The following is a 23,411-nucleotide window of genomic DNA, read 5'->3' as shown; positions in this document are numbered from 1 at the left end:
TTCTATTTGGCAGGAGGTGATGGGACCAGTGGCCAAGATCTTAGGTTTTTTTTACGACCATTTTTTTGACAGTTTTGACAATGTATAGCTTGCATCATTAAATTGTAAACCACCCAAGGATTGCTTTGCCTGTGTTCGGATCCTGTGTTCTGATCCTGATCCTGCCTTGACTTCATCCATTCCTTCCCTGTCTTGATATTCCTCAATGATGGTTAGTAGCAGTGCAGCTGATATGAATGAATGGATCGTGGCAAGGGTCTGTTCAGAGGTACCCTGTTTCTCCGAAAATAAGACCTAACCTGTAAACAACCCCTAGTATGATTTTTCAGGATGCTCGTCATATGAGCCCTACCCTCGAAAATAAGCCCCAGTTAAGTGAAACCCTGCCCTCCACCCTTGTGCAGCAACCAGAAGAAGATGATAGGACTGTATTGGAATAAATGTAGATGGTTGTCCGTGAAAAAAATAAAACATCCCCTGAAAATAAGCCTTAATGTGTTTTTTTAAAGAGCAAAAATTAATAGAAGACCCTGTCTTATTTTAGGGGAAACATGGTAGGATCTATAAGAACCAAGCTTTTGCTGGAATAGACAAAGCTAGAATGATGACAAGGGTGCTTACACTCAAGAAGCCCTATGTAAAACTAGCATTTTGGAATTGCTTTGTCCGGCTCCTGGACATTGGACCATTCTCTCGTTAATGGGGTTGGGGAATGAGCAGCTTTAATTTGAACTGAATGTTATAGAGGTGGTTGCATCTGACGGCTTCCTTTCCAGTCAAATTGGCCCTCGTCTCTAAGCACGAAAAGTTCGTAATCTGCTCGCACTGGGAGCCAAATCTCTCTCTATGGGCCTCCGAAGAACAGATTCCAGTTCCGTCTGGACGCCTGAGCCCGGCCTGACTTGCAGCGTGGAAAATTCCTTCCTGCCACCTGTGAAATCGGACACCGAGCATTTTGCACAGCCGTAGCGTGTGCACACACACGCTTGCACACACACGCTGTCTGTCCGTTTCCTCGGCAGCTTTCCTCTGACTAAATGGAGGGCCCTTACCCCAGAGCTGTCTCCCAGCTGTGTAGCTCTTCTGTGATTTTCTCGGGAGCATGCTGCTCCTCTCTGGGATTTCCATTCCATCATCCTAACCTTTTCCTTCCTGTGAAGGCTGGCAGCTGGATCGTCAAAGTTGCTGGCAGGGCAGGGTCAGACGAGGTCGCGGCTTTCAGAGCGAGGCCGCCGTAAAAATCCAGAGAGCGGTTCCCCGTTTTCACCAGGCGTCTGCGTTGTGGACGGGTTTGCTCAAGGGGGATCATGTAAAAGCAGGGGCTTTGATGTCGAGTCATTTTTCATGCATGGAAAAATGCTTCTGCTTAAATATCCTCGTCGTGACCTTTTCGGGAGATACAGAACGGCGTGCTGCAAAAGGCCGACCCAGGTCTCCGTTTTGATTACATATTCTGCTTAACGAAATCTTCTTGCGGTCCTTGGCAGTGTGAATCAATCGCGGACGGCCACTGTTTTGCCAGCCAACACATCGTAACTTGTTCTTTTCCTTCATGTCTTGCTGTCGTCCTCGTAATGCGCCGTCGATTCACCTCCGACTTATAGCGACACTGTGAATGAGCCCTCTCCAAGAGGTCCTCAGAGACAGTGGCCTGTCTTCCCTTCTGGGAGCAGAACCTGCCTTCTCTGCGCCTCTGCCCACCTATCAGCTGACAGTCGTGGGCATGCGCAGAGACAGCGGCCTGGCCTCCGTGAGCCGGGCCTGGGATCTCCGGGCATGTGCCCAGGTCCAAATAGATTAGAGAGATGGGCTGAGACCTGCATTCCCTCTCATTTTCTGTCCCACTGCGTGGAAGCGGGAATGGGTGGGGGCGTCATTCAGAGCGAAATGTAAGCCACCCACCTGCCCATGCGCAGCCCCCAGTAGGGCTCTGAGTGAGCGCATGCGCAGTTTAGAGGGAATGTTGACCGGGGCCAACCTTCCCTGTCAGCTGTGCGGCTGCACAGTGCCGGATTAGGACTGCACAGCACCAGATTGCTTCTGGTCGCAGTAGGAAGGATGATGGAGAAGGAGATGGCAGGACCTGGTCGGGAAGCGATGGGGGAGCAGTGGGGAGGTGGCAGGCAGGTAGCAGAGGGGGTGGTGGGTTGGTTTCCCTCCCATCGGGCACAAACGTTTTTTAAAAAAGAACTGGTTTGTGATTCGAGTTCAGAAAGTTTGTGGTTCGTGGGTAGCCACGAACTGCCATTTTTCCTGATTCGCGCCCATCTCTATTTTCTGTTAACTTTTTTTTAAAATGAAAAGCTGGCACAGTAGACTTGTCAGCCTGAGCACGAACGCCCGGCTTGCTTAACCTTTACTCTGGAGATGTTTCATTGGTTGGCTTCTTGCTCCCAAGTTTATTTCATCCTTTCCTAAAGCTACCTGCCGTTGTGTTGTGGCTTCCGCCCCCAAAGAAATGAAGAAGGTGACCGGCAACCCCCTATAATATGTGGTTTTGTACAACACCACAAAACAGATCCTTACGGTCTCTTCCTGATATGTATACACTGGAGCCGGTTGCTATGTTTTTGAAATGTGATAGGTTTTCTGTATTTATAGATCTTGTTTAGATCTTGTGGCTCTGTGATAATTACGAAGGTACGTAGAATGTGTTCTTCTTCAGCCTTACTGACTTTGCTTTGATGCTTTCCCACCTAAAATCACTCTGAATACAGACAGACAAAACACACTCCAGGCCTCCATGTGTTGGCTTCAAATATTACCTATATTGTGAGAACTTCTCGCACACTCCTGTCCGGCAGTGAGTCCTGGACCCTTTGTGCACGGCAGGAGAGGAAGCTGAACACCTTCCATATGCGTTGTCTCCGACGCATTTTTGGTATCGCCTGGCAGGACAAAGTTCCAAAAAGAGTAGTCCTAGATTGAGCTGGAATTTTTAGCATGTACACATTACTGAAACAGCGACGTCTACGTTGGCTCAGGCACGTCGTGAGGATGGCTGACGGTCGGATTCCGAAAGATCTCCTGTATGGAGAATTCGTGCAGGGAAATCGCCCCAGAGGGAGACCACAGCTGTTCTATGTTATCCGAGACTCGTTTTTTCTTTTGGTGTTTTTAATTTCTAGCGGTGTCATCGCCTATCCTACCCCGTTTTATACGATGTTAACCAGAACCTTCATGATTCCCCTTTCGTCCGAATGCATAAAACTGGGACCTTGAGGGGCTTCAGTTTTCTGATTACGTGTTCACGCAATCTTTAGCCGAGATGTAATATTAAAGGCAAACCGTGTTAAATGTCACGTCCGCCCGTCCTTCCTTGCTTGGTTCGTAATGAGCATCTTGTCCTCTGAAGCATAAATATTTATTATCTAATGTGGTGGCTGAAGGATCTATTCTACAGGTCATATTCTGGTGTTTTTCAGTGTAAGCCCTTTTGCATTTGCTAGATCCCCCCAACCTGCCTGAAATAGACCACATTTTTCGAAGACTTCCTTTGATTTCTCCTGGGCTTTTGGAATTCTGGCAAAAATCGTGGCTCTTGGCAGTTTTATCTTTGGGGGACTTTCACAAGAATAAGTGATGGAAATATGCTTTTCTTCTCAGCCGGTCTAAAAATTGCGGACAAGGAATAGCTCAACTGTTTAAGGTTTCTCGTTGCAGAACCAGAGGCTGGGAGTTCGAATTCCGCTCTGTGCCTCCTTGAGAGAGGCTGGATTTGATAATCCATAGGGTTCCAGTTCTGTAGTTCCAAGATTATTATAAAGGTGATTCTTTTTTTTTTCCCCAAACAGTTTCTGGTTTCCAAGAGAGTTGAAAAGCGAGCATCACTATATGACATTGAAAGAAGTTCTACCTACGGGCCTGCAGGAATATGCTAACAAAGTTCCCTTCTTGTCTTAAATAAATATCTTGGAGTTAAGGTGCGTTCAAACTCTGACCGACCAATGGCCTTTCAGGGGTGAGGTTTCACCCTAATCGCGTTTGGCTGGAAATTTTCCTCCCAGCCATTCAAATAAAGAATGCTTGCCAAAGGCTGCCAGGCGTGAAGCCTGAAAGCACGCACCCTCAAAGGCCGTTGGCCGCCAGTGTTGGAACGCACACCTTTAAGAAGCGTTTCTGGCACAGATATCTGCCATGAATTTTTGGACCTCTCGTATATACAGTTGTGCCCCGCTTAACGATTACCCCACATTATGACAAATCCGCTTCACGACGATGTTTTTGCGATCGCAAAATGATGTTCTAAATTGGATTTTTTTCGCTTTGCGAAGATCGGTTCCCTGCTTCAGGAACCGATTCTTCGCATTACGACAATCAAAACAGCTGATCGTCGGGTTTTCAAAATGGCCACCGGGTGCTCAAAATGGCTCCCCGCTGTGCTTAGGGATGGATTCCTCGCTATACAGGCACCGAAAATGGCTGCCGTATGGAGGATCTTCGCTGGACTGTGAGTTTTTAGCTGGGTTTTAATGCGTTTCAGGGTTTTTTAATTTTCGCTTTACGACGTTTTCGCTCTACAGCAATTTTGCCGGAATGAATTAATGTCGTTAAGCGAGCCACCACTGTATTTTCTTCTGAACTGTCCACAAAATCTGGTGCTCAGCCTGAGGGGGATGAGTGGTCTTTCAGTGGTCTAATAGAAGCATCACCTGCTCTTGTATTTGTATGAATCTCTGGATAGCTCAGTGGTTGAACCGTCTGTTGGTGGAACCAGAGGTTGGAAGTCTTGACGCCTGTGCCTTCTTGACAGCGGCTGGACTTGATGATCTACTAGCTCTGCTTAAAATGATACCTGGATTCCGGCTAAATTCCAGGCGTGGAAATGGCTATTTAAACGAGGCACGCTGTTCGCTGAACCAGCCTGAAAGTGTTGAATCTGTGTTTGTTTCTTAGGCTTACGAGAAACGCTTTCCCACGTGCCCCGAGATCCCGGTTTTCCTGGGCAGCGAGATCCTTCGGGAATCCAAGAGTGACGACGGAGCCGTTCATGTCGTTGAGCGAAGTTGCAAACTCAACGTAGACGCGCCTCGGTTGCTGAAGAAGGTGGGGGCTGAGTCATCTTCATGGGGCGTGTAGATCTGAGATTATTTCCCCCTTGCCCAGAAGCTCCCTTAATGCATTCCTTGCTCTCTTTCCTGACATCCTGTCCCGTCTGTCCTTTTTTTAGATTGCTGGGGTAGAATACGTGTTTTTCATCCAGAAGAACACGGTGAACTGGAAAGAACGGACCCTCCTCATCGAAGCTCGGAACGAGACATTTTCCAATCGAGTCATTGTCCTGGAGACCTGTAGCTACTCAGTAAGTTTTCCATTTACTACGTTTCTCTTTTCCTGCATAAAATGAAGCGGGTGGCCTTGCAGCTTAGCAGCTACTACGATGACCTGGCTGGATGATTACCCCGCTGTACGACGAATCCACTTAACGCTGAAGTTTTTGCGATTGCTTTTGCAATCACAAAACAATGGTTTAAATTGGGGTGTTTTTTTCACAATGATCGGTTCCCTGCTTCGGGAACCGATTTTCGCTTTACGACGATCAGCAAACAGCTGATCATCGGTTTCAAAATGGCCGCCAGCTGAAGAAAATGGCCCCCCCCCCCGCTGTTTTTAGGACTGATTTTTCGCTTAACAAGCACCAGAAAATGGCTGCCATATGGAGGATCTTCGCTGGACGAGCAGGTATTCAGCCCATTGGAACGCGTTTAACGGTTTTCAATGCATTTCAATGGGCTTTTTTATTTCGCTTGACGAGGATTTCATTCTACAGCAATTTCGCTGGAACGAATTAACATCGTCAACCGAGGCACCACTGTATCAGTCCTTCCATATTGTACAGTCGATAGTCATTTTTCTCTGTTTCGGGGAGGATGGCCATTTGGTATAGTATTTATAATTTTCTCAGGACTGGAGTCAAATGCCAGCTCTTTCAGCCTTTCCTCACAGGGCTTGGTTTCCAGACCCCTGATCCTCCTCCTTGCCCTCTTCTGAACTGGCACCAGCCTGTCGGCATCCTTCTTCAAGGGCGGTATCCAGAACTGGACACAGGACTCAAGATGAGCCCTCACCGGTGCCAGATAAGCTATAGGGGAGACAGAAACCCAAGCACACACAGATTTTTTTAATGTTTTATTATAGAGTATTTCAGAACTCTTTCTCTTCCTTGGGCCAGCAGAAACCAGGAAGACTCAGCCGCAGCCGAGATGGACGTAATCAAGTTGCTAGGTTACCCATCTCATGTTCTTTGTCTCCATTATGCTTCTTGTAACTCCATCACGATGTACCTAGGAAGCTCTTCTAGCCGGGCTGCCTCACTGTCACAGAAGCCTGTCTTTGGTTCAGCCGAGGTTTCCTGCTTTGTTCCGGCGGTGACATTTGAGAGTCCTGTCCGTGTCCGGGAAGCCATCAAATACCCTTTTGTGTTGGGTAAACAAAAGCCCGGCTTGTGTAACTTACCTGCGTGGTCGGCGCCTATTCAGAACGGCAGATTCTTGAAAGCCAAGAAGCCTTCCGATCTATGGCTTGGCTTTGGGTGACTAAAACCTGCAGGTCTCTTAAATATCACGGCGTCCCTACAGCCAAGGACAACGTAGTCTATGGGGCTGCTGTAACATACAGTGGTACTCCCCTTCTGTTTTCACGTTGGCTCGGTCTCAGGGCAGAATGAGATATGAAGGCGGAAGACCTATGGCTTCAAATATAGGTCACTGCCAAACAGCTGGAGAGCGGGGCAGGTGATTTCCTGTTGGAAAGGGGTGGGTGGGAGAGGGCGCTTGCCGCTTCTCCCGCCATCATGCTTTTCGGTGAGGAGGTGTCCTTTCTAGCGCCAGAGCTCAGCTAGGAGGCAGAGAGTCTGAAGGATCCATCAGAAGGACCCAGCGACCCCTCACGCCCACAGGTTTTCCTTTAAATTGTGCTTTCACACAATTGTGCTTTCACCTCTGCTCCATGGTTCCTCACAACCCGCATCAGAAGCCGTAGATCTCCCAACACAAGGTCTAGCATCAAGGCGCTGTTGCTGTATGTTCTAGCAGTTGTTAATACAGTGGTGCCTCACATTACGATCACTTTGTTTAACGACGGAATCGCATTACGATGAACTTTTTGCGATTGCTTTTGCGATCGCAAAACGATGTTTCCTATGGAGGAATTTCACTTTGCGATGATCGGTTCCCTGCTTCGGGAACCGATTCTTCGCAAAATGACGATTTTCCAACAGCTGATCGGCGGTTTCAAAATGGCCGCTGGGTAAATAAAATGGCTCCCCGCTGTGTTTAGGGATGGATTCCTCGCAAGACAGGCAACGAAAATGGCCGCCCTATGGAGGATCTTTACTGGACGGTGAGTTTTAAGGCCATCAGAATGCATTAAACAGGTTTTAATGCGTTTCTATGGGCTTTTAAATTTCGCTTTACGATGTTTTCGTTCTACAACAATTTCGCTGGAACTAATTAACGTCATAATGTGAGGCACCACTGTACTTACTTTGAATTCCTGGTGTCTTGTTTCAACTCCTTCAGAGATAGTGATCTCGCAAACTGCCGCAAGACTTTATTTCCTAGTGTTCTGATCGGTGAAGAAAGTGGGGAGGCGTTGTTATGGAGCCCTCCCTAAATTTCTGCATTCATTTCCTGTAATCCTATATTTGTGTCATCTCATTTAACTTCATACAGAACTTGCCTCCCATGCTCAACAGGTGGGCTCACCCGGGATAATATCTGGACAACCATCAACAACGGAAGTTTTGCTTCAAGGCAGATTCCCAAAGATTAAGCTAGCAAGCAGGAGTACCGTATTTTTCGCACCATAAGACGCACTTTTCCCCCACAAAACAGGAGGGTGGAAAGTCTGTGCGTCTTATGGAGCGAAGAAAACAGATTATATTTTCCTGTTTTCTTCTCCTAAAAAATTGGTGCGTCTTATGGAAAGGTGCGTCTTATGGAGCGAAAATACTAATTGCCTGCAGAAGCCAGTTTTCAGAGATTTAGAAGCTATACGGCTCAGCAGATGAGTGTAAGGAGTTCAGAAGGGTTTCTGATTCCCGTTACACAATGCACATTTTATCCTTTGTGAATTTAGCCTAAAGCTTTCCTGGAGGAACATTGAAGCAGACACCAGCTACGTAGAAAAATACGTTGGGGAACTGGCTTTCTAATTGTATCTGTGCTGAACAGTATTTTTTTTACAGTCTGCCACGTGGATCCTTAACGGTGTCGCATCTATGTCTGAGGTTAGGTTCACCCTGAAAATGAAAACTGGACGTGCTTTGAGCAGTCGGCTTCTTTGGACATCAAATCCTTCTTTGGCTTTGAGAACACGGTGGAGAAAATTGCAATGAAGCAGTATACTTCCAACATCAAGCGGGTGAGCATTGCGGGTCTGTAAATTATGGCAGAAATATTCTAGGCCTCTCTTGTCGTCTTCTGCTTGCCTGGAGACCCTAAGGCGGCTAAGAAATCTATGTATGCAGGAACATATCATTTATTTGTCGGTTTGTTTTATTTATAAGCCTCCTTTCTCCTTAGAACGGGACCCAACGCGGTGCACAATATTAAAAAGAATAGAATTAAAAACATGATTAAGTTAAATATTTTTTTAAAAACCTAAACAATTTGCTAATTATAATTAAAAGCAAGAAAGCATTTTAAAGGATCTTCACTTTTTAAAAAGGCGTTCAGGAACTCAATCATGATGTGTTTTTTTAAAATTAAAGAAAAACAAGAATAACACTAAGATAAAATGTGTGTACAGTACATGCATACTATACAATATTACTAAAAAAAATTCTTCCTGTGCCACCATCACTCTTGGGACCAGATAACCAAATAATCTCTTTTCACCCCATTCCACTCCAAAATACATTGATCCTTCTACTGGCTTATGGCCTCTTCCTTTTAGAAAAGCAGGTAGGACACCCCCTATATGTGGAATCAGTATCTGCTGATTCGCTTATCCGCTGGCTGGAAATATTATAAATATTAAAAGAAGAATTCCCCAAATTATATACATATTTTTTAATGATGCCGTTGCAAGAACTGGCCACTGAAGAGACCCAGAGATCATGCTATGTATAGTGTTTGCTATTAAAACAGCGTTCCACGTTTTTTAGCATCCCTGGGGTGACTTGGTACTCCCCCCCCCCGTGGATACCGTGATCCAGCTGTACCTGCAGAAAATTTCTATCTTGGAAAACAAGCCTGTAGGCCTGGGAATGTAACTTCTTCAGTTTCTCCAGCATAACCATGGGTACGGAAATCTGAAAGAAGGTTTAGATCTCAACCTGTACCCGCTAGACTGCCAATTTTTTTATTATTATTCTTTGGTAATGGAGAGTCTTTAGTCAAAGAGTCTTTCCTAGTTTCGGTCTGCGTCGGATGAGAGACTCAAACATTGAATAAACCCTTTGATTCCAGGGCAAAGAAGTGATAGAGCATTATCTGAAGGAGCTGATCGGCAAGGGGATCACTTTTATCCCCCGATGGCGACCCCCCGAAGCCCTGGGAGAGACCGAGGCGGGTCAGATTCCGGCAGGGTCTCCCAGCGGCCCTGGAGCAGCCGAATCCCACCCGTGTGGCAGCGAAAAAGAGCCGCAAGGCAACGCCTGCCCCCCCGTAGAAGCCTCGACCCCTGACGGTATGTGTTTGCAAGCTGGCCGGAAACTCCGTGGCCCCCCTCGCTGGGCGGCTCTCGGCCGGGATCCCTTTGAACCCTGAGCAGATACGGCCGCTTCCTCTCCTTCCGTCCTCTTGCTTCGTCCCCTGCAGCTCCGTCTCACAAGGATCCGGGTCTCTGGATAAATTTGGAGAGCTTAAGTTTGTCCGGGGTGGGTGGGGGTGGGCTCCCGGCATCTTGACAGCTGCATATCTCTGGGCATTTCATCCCTGGTCTAGTCTCTCTGTCAGCCCTCGTGTTTGGGGCCCACAAAGAAGGAAATTGTATGCGCTGAGCAAATGCCACCCGTTCTTTCTCCCCCTCCCTGCTGTTTCCCTTCTCTTTGTCCCCATTTGCTTCCATCGCAGCTGCACTCCCGTGACTCTCCCCTCCTGATACCGAGCCCCCTTTACTACCGGCTGGCTGCACATGTCTGCCAGACCACATCTGTTTCTCTGCTCCAAATGTCGGCCAGGGAGCAAGCTCCCTCTCCTTTCTCCTCCTCCTGTGGGGCTTCGCTCGTGCACCCTTTTGCGTACGTAGCAAAAGGTGTAAAATATTGTCCGGCTGATTTCCTGGGTGGGTGGGTGGGAAAGCATTATAACCTTGCGGCTTTGTAGGGAATGCATGGAGGGGAGAGATGCTGGCTCGTCCCCTTCGCATTGACCTAGCTATTTTGGGTGTTACGTAATTTGATATTCTTTTTCAAATTCTGGATATTATGCCACTAATCAAATTTGAGGCAACGGGTATATATAAAGTACCCGTGTGATTTCGCGTGCAGGCAACGTCCTGGCCCAGCCCCGTAGCTGCAGTGAGACGGCCGCATCAAACCTTCAATCCTGTCTTAAGGATTTGGGACATTTTATAGCAAATGAGTTGAATAGATGACCCAGTTTCTCTTTTAAAAATATAATAGGACAAATACAGGCTTTGGATCAGCAGTGAAGTGTACACGGTGGAAAACTAAATTTTAATCTGTTAAGCTTACCGGCACCAAAAGCTGGTTCTCCCAATAGGTATAAGGAACACATAGTTTCTCCGAAGATCAAGGATAGAAACAGAAGAGAGAACAACTCTCGGCTAAGTCAAGATGTTATGTGATGGTGTATCAATCCACATTCTCTTCTTTCTTTCTTTCTTTCTTTCTTTCTTTCTTTCTTTCTTTCTTTCTTTCTTTCTTTCTTTCTTTCTTTCTTTCCTTCCTTCCTTCCTTCCTTCCTTCCTTCCTTCCTTCCTTCCTTCCTTCCTTCCTTCTTTCTTTCCTTCTTTCCTTCTTTCTTTCTCTCTTTATTGATTGATTGATTGATTGATTGATTTGATTTGATTTATTTGATTTATTTGATTTATTTGATTTATTTATTTGATTTATATCCCGCCCATCTGGTATATTCTACCACAGTAGGACCCCCCCTTATCCATGGGATCAGTATCCACAGATTAACTTATCAACGATCTGAAAATATGAAAAGGAAAAAAAATCCACAAAAAAGTCCTATGTATTACCAGTACTGGCTACTAGAGGGAGCCAAAGACCGTACTATGAATACTTGTTGATGAAGGATACATAGGATGGGTCTCTAGTGGCCAATTCTGGTAATGTATATGAAAAAAAAGTCAAGATGCGGGCCGGGCTGGCCTCCAGTGGGAGGGAGTTCCAGAGTCTAAATGAGCAGCCACAGAGAAGGCCCTCTCCCGTGTGTCCCCACCAAGCGCACCTGACCACCTGACCAGGCTCATAAAGGGAGAGATTACTATTTAGATAGCTTAGACGCTGGTATCTGATGCAGGAGTACTCGAAAATCACTTCTGTCCCTGTAGCAGTTAATTTCTGAAGAAAGCCGAAACGTTTGTAGGAAGTCACTCTCAGAACCAAAACGAAGGGACCAACGTGCCGGCTTTGCTGACCCGCTTCTTCTGTGGCTGTTTTATTCCCCCTTAGCTGACAAATTGGATGCAGATTACATCGAACGGTATCTGGGACAGTTGACGCCCATGCAGGAGAGCTGCCTGATCCGACTCCGACAGTGGCTGCAAGAAACGCACAAGGGGAAAGTAAGCACCTCTAGCAGAAGCCCTTCTCTTTGGAGGGAGGAAAACCAGTGGCCCCCGGGGGTGGGTGGGTGGTGTCCTCATTATTTGAGGACGTAAAACCGTTTCTTTGTCCCGGCTACCTGTGTATCTCGGCCTTAAGGACTTACCTGTATTTTTCGCTCCGTAAGTCGCACCTTTCCATAAGACGCACCAATTTTTTAGGAGAAGAAAACAGGAAAATATAATCTGTTTTCTTCGCTCCATAAGAGCGAAAAAAGTGGGGGAAAAGTGCATCTTATGGTGCGAAAAATACGGTATATTTTTTTCTTGGTCCACCATTACGGAAATGGATGAAGTCATGCTGTGTTTGCGTTGGCTTCTCCGAGTTATTATACCGCCGAGGTCTCTGGGCGGAGCCAGAGAAGCAACGCTGATCAGCCACAACATCAAAATATACCTAATATCATGTAGGGACCCCTCATGCTGGTAAAACGGCCCGGATACCTTGTGGCATAGACGCCACAGAGACCTCTGAGCGCCAAGATGCGCTCTTATGTCCCGCCACCTTTCTGTCCCGGCCAGCGTGGAGTTTTTCAGCCAGTGGTGCTATGGTCGCTGTCCTGGGTGATTTGACCAGGCAGGCAAGCCTTCGCTCCCCGTGCGCCTCAATGAGCCGTGGGCCATCGTGACCCCGGTGCCGGTTTGGCGGTTGTCCTTCCTTGCACCACTTCTGATAGATACGAACCACTGCCTACCGAGAACAAATCGCAAAGCTTCCCATTTATGGAGACGGCTCTGACCCAGTCGTCTAGCCATTCGCCGTTTGGCCCTCGTCAAAGTCACTCGGACCGTTTTCGCTTGCCCGTATTTCCTGCTTCCAACACAGGACAGTCAAGAACTGCCTATTCACTTGGCGCCTAACATTATCCCAGCCTTAACCTCTCAGTGCGTTTTAATGTTGTCGCTCATCCGAGTAAATCCGTCTACCTTACTCGGTTCTACTGAGTTTGCTGTCCGACGTAGGGATTCTTTCATAGCCAAACCGGTTCTCAGAGGCATTTTTTTTCCGACTGAACCTCAACGACATTTTTAAGTACCGTATTTTTCCATGTATAAGACTATACTTTTGTCTAAAATCTTTAGACTAAAAATTGAGGGTCATCTTATACATGGAAGTAAGCTGAGGAGAGAACAAAAACAAGTGGAGGGGAAAGCAGGGATCAAAGCGATCCTGCAGCGCTTTTGATATCTTTTCCCCCTAAACTTGGTAAGCCCCACTTAGATTTCTTAATTTTGGATTAGAAAAGTGGGGGGGCGTCTTATACCATGGAAAAAGACAGTACACTGTTCTTCTCTCTTTGGCTCAGATTCCCAAAGATGAACATATTCTCCGTTTCCTGAGGGCTCGTGACTTCAACATTGACAAGGCGCGAGAGATGCTGTGCCAGTCCCTGACCTGGCGTAAGCAGTACCAAGTGGACTACATTCTGGAAACCTGGAGACCGCCGCCTCTTCTGGAAGAATACTATACGGGTGGTTGGCATTACCAAGACAAAGGTAGGAAGTTCTCTGTAAGCCACTGCGCTGTACCTGGAGGGTTGATCTGTTGTGCAGTAGGAACACTCACCCCCTTATCCGCAGAATCAGTATCCACTGATTCACTTATCCATGGTTTGGAAATATTGAAAGAAAACTCTCAAGATACATGTTTTAAATGATGAAATTACCAGAACTGACCACTAGAGAGAGCCAGAGGCCGTACCACCATATGTTTCCGTGTATAAAACAACACTTTTTCCTAAAATTGTTAGAGGAAAAATTGAGGGTCGTTTTATACACGGAAGGAGGTGAAGGACCTCTCTCGGGTGCCCATTGCTGCTGCCGCCTCCAGATCGCCTCCTCCAGCGCCACTGGTGGACTCCCTTTAGGCAGGGGGCAAGGCACCGATGGACGCGAGCTGGAGGTGAGCACCAGGGAGGTCATTACCAGAACTGGCCACCAGATGGAGCCAGAGACCATGCTGTGCATAGTATTAAAAAATGGCATTCCATGTTTTTCATCATACACGTGGTGGGAACGTGGAACCAGTCCCCCACGGATACAGGGCTCCTGTTACAGATCCCTCTGTCAGACCTGTCTTTCGTCCGAAGCGATCTGCTGACATCAAAGAGGTGTGGCTGCTCTTCAGGCGGTTCCCCCCCCCCCCCATGTTCCTGCAGAACACCCTCCTTTTTTTGGCAGAGCAAACTCACCTTTCCATCAACGGCTTTGTTCCCTCTTTGTTTTTAAAGACGGCCGGCCGCTCTACATCCTTCGCCTCGGTCAGATGGACACCAAAGGTCTCGTGAAGGCTCTGGGAGAGGAGTCGCTCCTTCGTCATGTGAGAGATGCCGCTATACTACTTTTGCAGATTAGAGAAATGCAGTTTCCCTGGAAAGGCAGATGGCTTTAAGGCAGGGTTGAGGGATGGTCCAAAGGTCCAGGGCCCACAGAAACTCTCTTTCTATCTCTGAAGGGTCTTGCCATCCTCTGTCAAGCATGTCCCCCTCAGAATATTTTGCTCCAATTGAGTCCCCTAGAGACCTGTTTCATCTGTGAAGGAAGGAAGGAAGGAAGGAAGGAAGGAAGGAAGGAAGGAAAGAGAGAGGAGGAAGTTAGAAAGGCAGGAAAAGAGAGAAGGAAGGAAGGAAGTTAGAAAAGCAGGAAAAGAGGGAAGGAAGGAAGGAAAGAGGAGGAAGTTAGAAAGGCAGGAAAAGAGAGAAGGAAGTAAGTAAGTTAGAAAAGCAGGAAAAGAGGGAAGGAAGGAAGGAAAGAGGAGGAAGTTAGAAAGGCAGGAAAAGAGAAAGGGAGGGAGGAAGGAAAAGAGAGAGAAGGAAGTTAGAAAAGCAGGAAAAGAGAGAAGGAAGGAAAGAAGGAGGGAAAGAGGAGGAAGTTAGAAAGGCAGGAAAAGAGAGAAGGAAGGAAGGAAGTTAGAAAAGCAGGAAAAGAGGGAAGGAAGGAAGGAAAGAGGAGGAAGTTAGAAAGGCAGGAAAAGAGAAAGGGAGGAAGGAAGGAAAAGAGAGAGAAGGAAGTTAGAAAAGCAGGAAAAGAGAGAAGGAAGGAAAGAAGGAGGGAAAGAGGAGGAAGTTAGAAAGGCAGGAAAAGAGAGAAGGAAGGAAGGAAGTTAGAAAAGCAGGAAAAGAGGGAAGGAAGGAAGGAAGGAAAGAGGAGGAAGTTAGAAAAGCAGGAAAAGAGAAAGGGAGGAAGGAAGGAAAAGAGAGAGAAGGAAGTTAGAAAAGCAGGAAAAGAGAGAAGGAAGGAAAGAAGGAGGGAAAGAGGAGGAAGTTAGAAAGACAGGAAAAGAGAGAAGGAAGGAAGGAAGGAAAGGGAGGAGGAAGTTAGAAAGGCAGGAAAAGAGAAAGGAAGGAAGGAAAAGAGAGAGAAAGAAGTTAGAATAGCATGAAAAGAGAGAAGGAAGGAAGGAGCTGAAGAAGAAAAGGAACAGCTTGTTATTAGTGATCTTTAAGGATATCAGCTTAAAACTTGCCTTCTTGTATTTCTAAGCAGAGGTGGCTGTGAGATATTTAAAGGTATACAATATGTTTATTGCTGTTATTTTTACCGCTGGGCTATATTTTCTTACAGTAACTCAACCTCTTCAAGTGGGGATGACTAGCATCCAACCTCCTAAACCTGGAAGGTTTTCTTACATTATACCAACATCAAAATGGGTGGAGGGAAAATCCACTAGATTATTCTAGCAGTGGTGAGAGGCTTGATAAATAAGAATTAAATTGCAATGTAAATTTAATGAGAACTTCCAGATGCGAAGCCAGTAAGCATGTCCAAGAAACTTAAATTCTTTAATTCTCCTCTGACTTCATTTTGCATCTTTGATCCATAGGTCAAGGTTTAGTTTCCATATTTTTCATTCTGAATGTCATCAGTCTCAGATTAGGTGGAAGATATAGCTTATGTTAAAGGCTGACGACTGGAAAGATGAGAACGATTTACATGCAATACAATAGGATTCCCATGTCGGTGGGATCAGTATCCACATTTTCACTTATCCACGGTCTGAAAATAAAATTTAAAAAAACCCTAGAAATTTGTATGTTCAAGATGTAGCCACCAAAACTGGCCACTAGAGGGAGCCAGAGACCATGCTATTTTTTTTGTTGAAGGCTACGTAACATGATCTCTGGCTCACTCTACTGGCCATTTCTGGTAATGCATGGTGAAAATACTTTTTTCTGGATTTTTTTTTCTTTAGCTATTATCTGCATTTTTCAGCATCCACGGGAGAGGCTTAGAACCACTCCCTTGCAGATCTGGGTGGCTTACTGGGTGGATCCCCTATAGCACTGATGGTTCGGTCAGTTTTGAGGGCCAACCTGGAGAGAAAGGCCGTCCTCTGTCACAAGAAAGAATGTCATTCCAGGCAGAATTGTGGAATTTAGGTGGTGCATCCGGGGCGTGTTGTGCTAACGGACGTTTGCCTGTGTTGTCTTCTCAGGTACTGTCCATTAACGAGGAAGGGCAGAAGAGATGTGAGGAGAACACCAACCTCTTTGGCCGCCCGATCACGTGAGTAATCCGTCGAGTTCTGCGCAACCACATAAACCTTGGAGATAAGAGAATTTTTTTTTAAAAAAAATATATTTTTCAAAGAGAGGAGAGTTTTTCACAGCTGGTACTGAGGAGGCTTTTTAAAGGGAAATATTTTTTTATATAAAAATATATATCTTTCAGATCCTGGACCTGTCTCGTTGACCTGGAAGGACTGAACATGCGTCATCTGTGGCGCCCGGGGGTCAAAGCCCTCCTGAGAATTATCGAAGTGGTCGAGGACAACTACCCAGAGACCTTAGGAAGGCTTCTGATCGTACGCGCACCCCGAGTGTTTCCGGTCCTGTGGACTCTGGTGAGTGTGGATGTGGGCAATCTCACGCCCCCTTTGCTATGCCCTTACAAGCGGCTGGTGATATTTCATTTTATTTAATTTATATACCACCCCGTCAGTGCAGCACACTATTCTGGGCAGTGGACAGCAAAATAAAACCTAACCCTGAAGCAAGAATCTCTAAAACATGAGGCAGGAGGCTTAATCTCCGTTATCAGATAAAAGTGGAACACCAGGGATAAAATCAGATATAAAACCAGGCCGGGATCCCATAGGACAGTGGTCCCCAACCTTGGGCCTCCAGGTGTTCTTGGACTACAACTCCCAGAAGCCTTCACCACCACGTCTCCTGGCCAGAATTTCTGGGAGTTGAAGTCCAAGAACATCTGGAGGCCCAAGGTTGGGGACCACCGCCCATAGGAGGCTTCTCTGAACAATAGTGGTTTTAGAAACCTCTTACACGTGGGGAGGGCGGGGGCCAGGTGTGCCTCCCCCAGGCCCCTGGCTCCAAGGTGTTGGTGCCACCACTAAGAAGGCCCTGTTTCTTGTAGATTATTTCTAGGCTCCCCTTGAAGCAACCACTGTGTAGGGGCCCGGCAAGAGGTGTAAATGCAGGAGGACTATTTTGATGGAGCGGAAATAATTAGTTCCTTGCCCTTTTCCCCTCTGTTTCAAGTTCCTGATGCAAGAATGATACTAAAAGGTCTTTGTAATATAGTTGTCTGGCGAGAATTTCTAATAGAAATTCCAATTTGACTCCTCCACCTTGCCTGGGTTGAAACAGTGCAGGATATGCCCCTGGTTGTAAAGGTTCCCCTTGACAATTTTTGTCCAGTCGTGTTCGACTCTAGGGGGTGGTGCTCATCCCCGTTTCCAAGCCATAGAGCCAGCGTTTTGTCCGAAGACAATCTTCCGTGGTCACATGGCCGGTGCGACTTAGACAGGAAACGCTGTTACCTTCCCACTGAGGTGGTCCCTATTTATCTACTTGCATTTGCATGCTTTCGAACCGCTAGGTTGGCGGGAGCTGGGACAAGCGACGGGCGCTCACTCCGTCGCGTGGATTCGATCTTATGACTGCTGGTCTTCTAACCCAGCAGCACAGGCTTCTGCGGTTTAGCCCGCAGCGCCACCACGTCCCTTTCGCCCCTGAGCGTGGATGAAATGTGGATATAATCTTTTCCTTCTTCCCTTTCATTCAACTTCTTTCATGGATTTATTTTATGAGTTACGTCCCCCACCTTTCCTCCAGTGAGCTGAATATTATCTGCCTTGTGGGATGGTCCCTGGTCTCAGCTGCCTTCTCTCCTATCTCTCTTAAGGGTTAACTGGGGACATTCTCTCCATGAGATCATCTCTGCCCATAATCCAGATATTAAGACTAAATCCAATTGTAAGTCACAGCTAGGGTGGAATCGGTTGCTAAAGTCAACACAGAGTTGCCGTCCGGGGGCCTCGCCATTACATGGCAAGTCAGAGTTTTTGGTACCAAGTCCCTAGAAGGGATGTGATGGCGCTGTGGGTTAAACCGCAGAAGCCTCTGTGCTGCAAGGTCAGAAAGCCAGCAGTCGTAAGATCGAATCCACGCGATGGAGGGAGCTCCCGTCGCTTGTCCCAGCTCCTACCGACCTAGCAGTTCGAAAGCATGCAAAAATGCAAGTAGATAAATAGGTACCACCTCGGTGGGAAGGTCACGGCGTTCCGTGTCTAAGTCGCACTGGCCACGTGACAACAGAAACGGTCTTCAGACAAAACGCTCGCTCTGTGGCTTGGAAATGGAGATGAGCACCGCGCCCTAGAGTCAGACACGACTGGACTAAATGTCAAGGGGAACCTTTACCGCAACCTTTACTCGAGTTTTTTGACCCCAGAAAAAAGGGAGGAGTGGGTGGGTTCTGAGTCGCAAAGTTTATACCAAGCCATTGTTGAGGGGGGACCCAGAGTGGAGTCTGCCTTAAGTCCGACTTGACAGCAAGTCCCGTGACTCGTGGCCCCCCCATTACAAAACCTGGTCAGAATCTCAGATTCAACCTCCTTCGAAAGCTGAGTGACCAGTTTGGGCTGACCGTTGATGTCTACGTTAAATCCACAGAGCCTTGAGCGTCTAAAGGTCTTTCTGCCTGCTTTAATTCAATTTTGTTCTGTTGTGTGCCCGCTTTCAGTTGTTATGATGCCCCTTTAGCCTCTCGGGGAGAGTAGGTGGAACATTTTTTTAGAGGAGAACAATTTCTACATTCATAGGTTTTTTTTTTCAGGTCAGTCCCTTTATCAATGAGAACACCCGACAGAAATTCCTGATTTACAGTGGCAACAATTATCAGGGGCCCGGAGGGCTTGTAGATTACCTGGAGAAAGAGATCGTTCCAGACTTCCTGGGAGGGGAATGTGTGGTAAGTGTGGCGACGGATGGTAAGGCAACCAACGTTTTTTGAGTCGTGACCCCCTTTCGTAATAGCCAAGTCACCTGTGACCGAGCCCCCCCTTGCCACGTTTCCATAGAATGTGTGACCCCCCTCAGAAAACACTTTGCGGCCCTCTTGGGGGTCATGACCCCCAGATTGGGAAACACTTCTATAGTGTAAAAATTAAGTTGAATTTCTCCTGTAAGGTACTAGAGATGGGCATGAATTAAAAAACGAATCACCAAATTCATGCAAAAACTAGCGAATTCATTGATTCGTATTTGTATGAAGTAATGGCCCTGACTTATCATGAATCAACAAAGTTTTAGCGGTTTTTGATTTGTTGATTTGTTTGGTTATAAAATGCCTCCCAAAGACGCCAAAGACACAAAAATTTCGGAGAAGTTTCCTCCGACTCCCCTCCACAATCATTCCCAGTTTGGTGAAGATTGAGTGTCAGATGTCTGAGTTATACACCCACAAAGAGCCCCCCCCAGGAAAGTTCCCCCGCAGGTACCTAGAGACACCGAAATCACGGAGAAACTTCCCATAACTCTTCTACAATCCCTCCAAGTTTAGTGAAGATTGGGTTTCCCCTCGCTCGCTGATAAACAGCATTTCCTGGCGAGATCCACTATAAATTTGGATCTCTCTATGTTTGTTCTTGGGGGCCCATTTGATAGGGTTTTAAAATCAAAACGAATTGACAAATGCATTCGGTACCCCCAAAAATTGTAAATTTGAAATTTGTGATTCATCCACCTTGGTGAAACACAAAGCAAAACGAATTGCAATTTTTCTATCATGGCCAGCGGTGCAGGTTGATGGGGACTGCAGTCTGAGAACATAAGGACAGTCACTGGTAAGCCAAAATGGTCCACTCCTGCTTTCAAACAGTTTAGCTTGAGAAAGAAAGCAGAGAACACAAGTACGAATAGCGCTGTTGCGAATGACTCAACTAGGTTAAAGCCAAAAGGACCTCTAGTAGCTGATGCGCATGGAGGCGAAAGGAAAGTCCGGTGCCGCACAACACATATCGTGGGAACATAGAATGTGAGAACGATGAATCCAGTGATCTCGAGCTTCCCAACTGCATACAATAAAGCTGCCTCCTCATGCTTTGCAGACCCTTGTTAATGTATTTTTGCCCCTTTCAAGGAGTGTGCGATTGCACTTAGTCTTCAGAGTCTGAACCCTAAATACGAAGCAGATGCTCTTTTGGTCTCAGCAGAGTGTTGATAGATGGGCTGAGATGACTTCTGCTTTCTCTCACTTGCCAAGCACGAGGATGTGGAAATCTTCCTGCGTGGAATGGCAGGGAAGGAAGCTGATCATTCCAAAGGCTTGATTTACAAGCCATGGACTAAACGCCCCTTCTTTTCAAATTTCTTCCAGTGCAATGTGCCTGAAGGTGGGCTTGTTCCCAAATCGCTGTATCAGACAGACGAGGAGCCCGAAATTTCGGATCATATCCACCTCTGGACAGAAACCATATATCACTCTGCATATATCTTTAAAGGGGCTCCACACGAGGTAGGTTGGGGAGAGCCTCCCGGTTCAGTAGAAAGCACTGGTCCCCAAGCATGGGCCTCTAAATGTTCTTGGACTACAACTCCCAGAAGCCTTCACCACCACCTCTGCTGGCCAGGATTTCTGGGAGTTGTAGTCCAAGAACATCTGGGTTACCCAAGGTTGGGGACCACCGAAGCATGTAAGGAATAGCAGGGGGGCTGACAACCGCATCTCAGCCTGGCTCCAGATCTGACCCAGGAATTGCTCCTCGGGAGCTTTTCTCCCGTCAAGGAGATTTCTCTGTGCCCAACTTGTATCCCTGCTATGGCGCAGGATGGGACGTGCTACTAGTTTGTCTGGTCTCGTATTGGGCAACAGCTTGTATTACCCCTGGGTGAATGGGGGGCCACTCTGCTCAAGATCTGGGTTCAGTCCTAGACAGCCGGTTCAAGGTTCACTCAGCCTTCCATCCTTCTGAGGTCAGTAAATCAAGGACTCCATTCACCCGGGTGGGGGGTGGAGGGGCCCAGTGTGTCGCCTGCATCGTTAAATTGTAAACTGCGGAGCAAGTCCTTGAAACACTGTAGGGTGATATATAAGCAGCACAGTTTATTTTTTTTAACAAACATAGAGATTACAGTGTGCTCTTTAAACACCTTCTGATTACATAGTATGGAGCCTGAAAGGTTGAGCGGGGGGGGCACTGGAAAAATTCCTTTGTCCCGTATCCACATACCTCTGAGTGGCCGATGGCCGGCTAAGACACTCCTTCCTGGCCCCGGCCAACTTTGTGCCTTCAGCTGCCCCTGCTCTCCTGTTGGGATGCGGCCTTCAGCTCCTGGATTTGGAAAGTTTTGAGTAAATTCTTGGGCGTACTCCCGCGAGCAGGGGGTTGGACCCCCCCGTGGCCTTATAAGCCCCTTCCAACTCCGTTCTTCTGCGATTCTCACGATAGAAAGCGAAGGGGGTCGTGGACGGATGGCTTGGAACCCAGCCTGATGGACGTGTCCCGTCAGGTTGGTCCTGCGTTGAACAAGAAGGTGGGCCCAACGCTCTCTTTTCCTTGTCGCTCCATCCAGATTGTCGCAGAGATTCTGGAAGGCGAATCCGTCATCACTTGGGACTTCGACATCCTCAAGGGAGATATCGTGTTCAGCCTCTTCCACTCCAAGCGAGCGCCCGAGACCAGCCGGAAGGAGCCCACGGGGCCAACGTCTACTGCGGCCGTGGACAACGTTCAGTTGATCGGCAAGAGCTGGGTCCTGGGGGTGGACTACAGCCGTGTGGAGTCGCCTCTTGTTTGCCGGGAAGGAGAGAGCATCCAGGTCAATGGCGTGTTCGTTGCCTGATGTCTTGTGCAACGCCTTTGGGGCTTGACCGTTGTTTTAAAAAAAGACACACCACAGTGTCATTGCTGTTTCTTGATCTTTTTGGAATCTGTCTTGGGATTGGGGCTGGGTTTTGCTCTCTGAACCATCTCACTAGCCAAGTCGCTTCTACGTGATCCTTCCACCAGCACTCAGCTTTGTTCAGAGAAGGGGTTACTGCTATTCCCCCCCCCTTCCCGGGTGTCATCCTTGCCATGTTTCAACTGTGTAGCTGTTTGCTTCACGTCATTGGTGAGGAACTCTGTTTGTGCGAGAGGCGACAGCTTGCTGAAAGCCACTGTCTTGGCTTAAAAGGCCAAACCTAGAGGTTTTCCATGTTAAAAGGGTGGTGCAATTAAAAACTTTGGCTCTTCAGGCAGGCCTTCCCTCCTGTCAATACTTGTCTCTACAGTGGTGCCTCGCTAGACAGTTACCCCGCATGACAGTTTTTTCGCTAGACATTGACTTTTTGCGATCGCTATAGCGGTTCGCAAAACAGTGATTCCTATGGGGGAATTTCGCTGGACAATATTTGGTCCCTGTTTCGCAAACCGATTTTCGCTAGACGGCGATTTGCTTTTCGCTAGACAATGATTTCGCTAGACAGCTATTTCAGTGGAACGGATTATCATCGTCTAGCGAGGCACCACTGTATTCTTATAATTTTCTGTTTTCCTATCTTGAGCATTACTAAGCATTATTGTTTTGAATTGTTTTTAACTGAATAAAAAAAAATTCTGGCTGTAAGGTCAAAATCTGGATTATACAGAAGGTTGGAGGAGGGGGGAAAAACTAAACAAAGATTAAATCTTCCTTTAGACTTCCCCGATGATATTGCTTTTCCTCTTTATCGTTTTCCAGGGCTCCCATGTGACCCGGTGGCCTGGTTTTTATATTCTCCAGTGGAAGATGCACAGCCCGGCTCCCTGCGCTGGGAGCAGCCTCTCTCGGGTGGACGATGTCCTGGCCACGCTCCAGGTCTCGAACCACAAGTGCAAGGTCATGTATTACCACGAAGTGCTGGCGTCCAAGGATTTCAGGTAAGGAGCAGCGCAGGGGCGCGTGATTGGCCGCCGGAGAGCCATTCCGTAGGGGCCGGCGAATCCTGTTAATGGCATTTCAACCTCCTAGCCATGAAGGACCTTGTCTCTTCCCTTCCCCTCTCTCTCTTCTAAATCCAGTGTTAAGGGAGTAGGGTTTGGGTTTTGTCTGAGTTAAAATATAAACTGCAGTGTCATTTAAGCTCACGTGTTAGCTTAATGTATTTATTTTATGTACAGTGGTGCCCTGCTTGACGACGACGATCCGTCCAAGCAAAATTGCTGTAGAACGAAATCGTCAAGCGAAAGTTAAAAAAACAGCAACGTTGAAATGCATTGAAAACTGGTCCAATGGGCGAAATACCTCACCGTCCAACAAAGCTCCTCCATAGGGTGGCCATTTTCTGGTACCTGTATAGCAAGGAATCTGTCCTTAACACAGCGGGGAGCCATTTTGCACAGCGGGCGGCCATTTCGAAAACCCAACGATCAGCTGTTTTTGATCGTCGCGAAGCGAAAAATC

General features: G+C 47.2%; 1 protein-coding gene across 1 annotated transcript in view; it reads left to right on the top strand.

Moving 5' to 3' along the window:
* SEC14L5 (SEC14 like lipid binding 5) overlaps positions 1 to 23,411 on the top strand; it is a 41,974-nt gene that overhangs the window by 14,147 nt on the left and 4,416 nt on the right. Inside the window, exons 4-16 of the mRNA XM_078381477.1 lie at positions 4,897 to 5,046; positions 5,171 to 5,302; positions 8,236 to 8,364; positions 9,414 to 9,633; positions 11,594 to 11,706; positions 13,053 to 13,242; positions 13,977 to 14,065; positions 16,181 to 16,251; positions 16,417 to 16,588; positions 18,823 to 18,957; positions 20,365 to 20,502; positions 21,561 to 21,806; positions 22,710 to 22,888. Of these exons, the coding sequence (XP_078237603.1) occupies positions 4,897 to 5,046; positions 5,171 to 5,302; positions 8,236 to 8,364; positions 9,414 to 9,633; positions 11,594 to 11,706; positions 13,053 to 13,242; positions 13,977 to 14,065; positions 16,181 to 16,251; positions 16,417 to 16,588; positions 18,823 to 18,957; positions 20,365 to 20,502; positions 21,561 to 21,806; positions 22,710 to 22,888 (1,964 nt within the window). The remainder of the gene's footprint in view (positions 1 to 4,896; positions 5,047 to 5,170; positions 5,303 to 8,235; positions 8,365 to 9,413; positions 9,634 to 11,593; positions 11,707 to 13,052; positions 13,243 to 13,976; positions 14,066 to 16,180; positions 16,252 to 16,416; positions 16,589 to 18,822; positions 18,958 to 20,364; positions 20,503 to 21,560; positions 21,807 to 22,709; positions 22,889 to 23,411) is intronic.

This window comes from Pogona vitticeps, chromosome 13, assembly GCF_051106095.1.
Source record: "Pogona vitticeps strain Pit_001003342236 chromosome 13, PviZW2.1, whole genome shotgun sequence".
In the NCBI taxonomy this organism is placed as follows: domain Eukaryota; kingdom Metazoa; phylum Chordata; class Lepidosauria; order Squamata; family Agamidae; genus Pogona; species Pogona vitticeps.
Note: the sequence above shows the minus strand (reverse complement) of the source record. Positions and strands in the feature narration are given on the sequence as shown.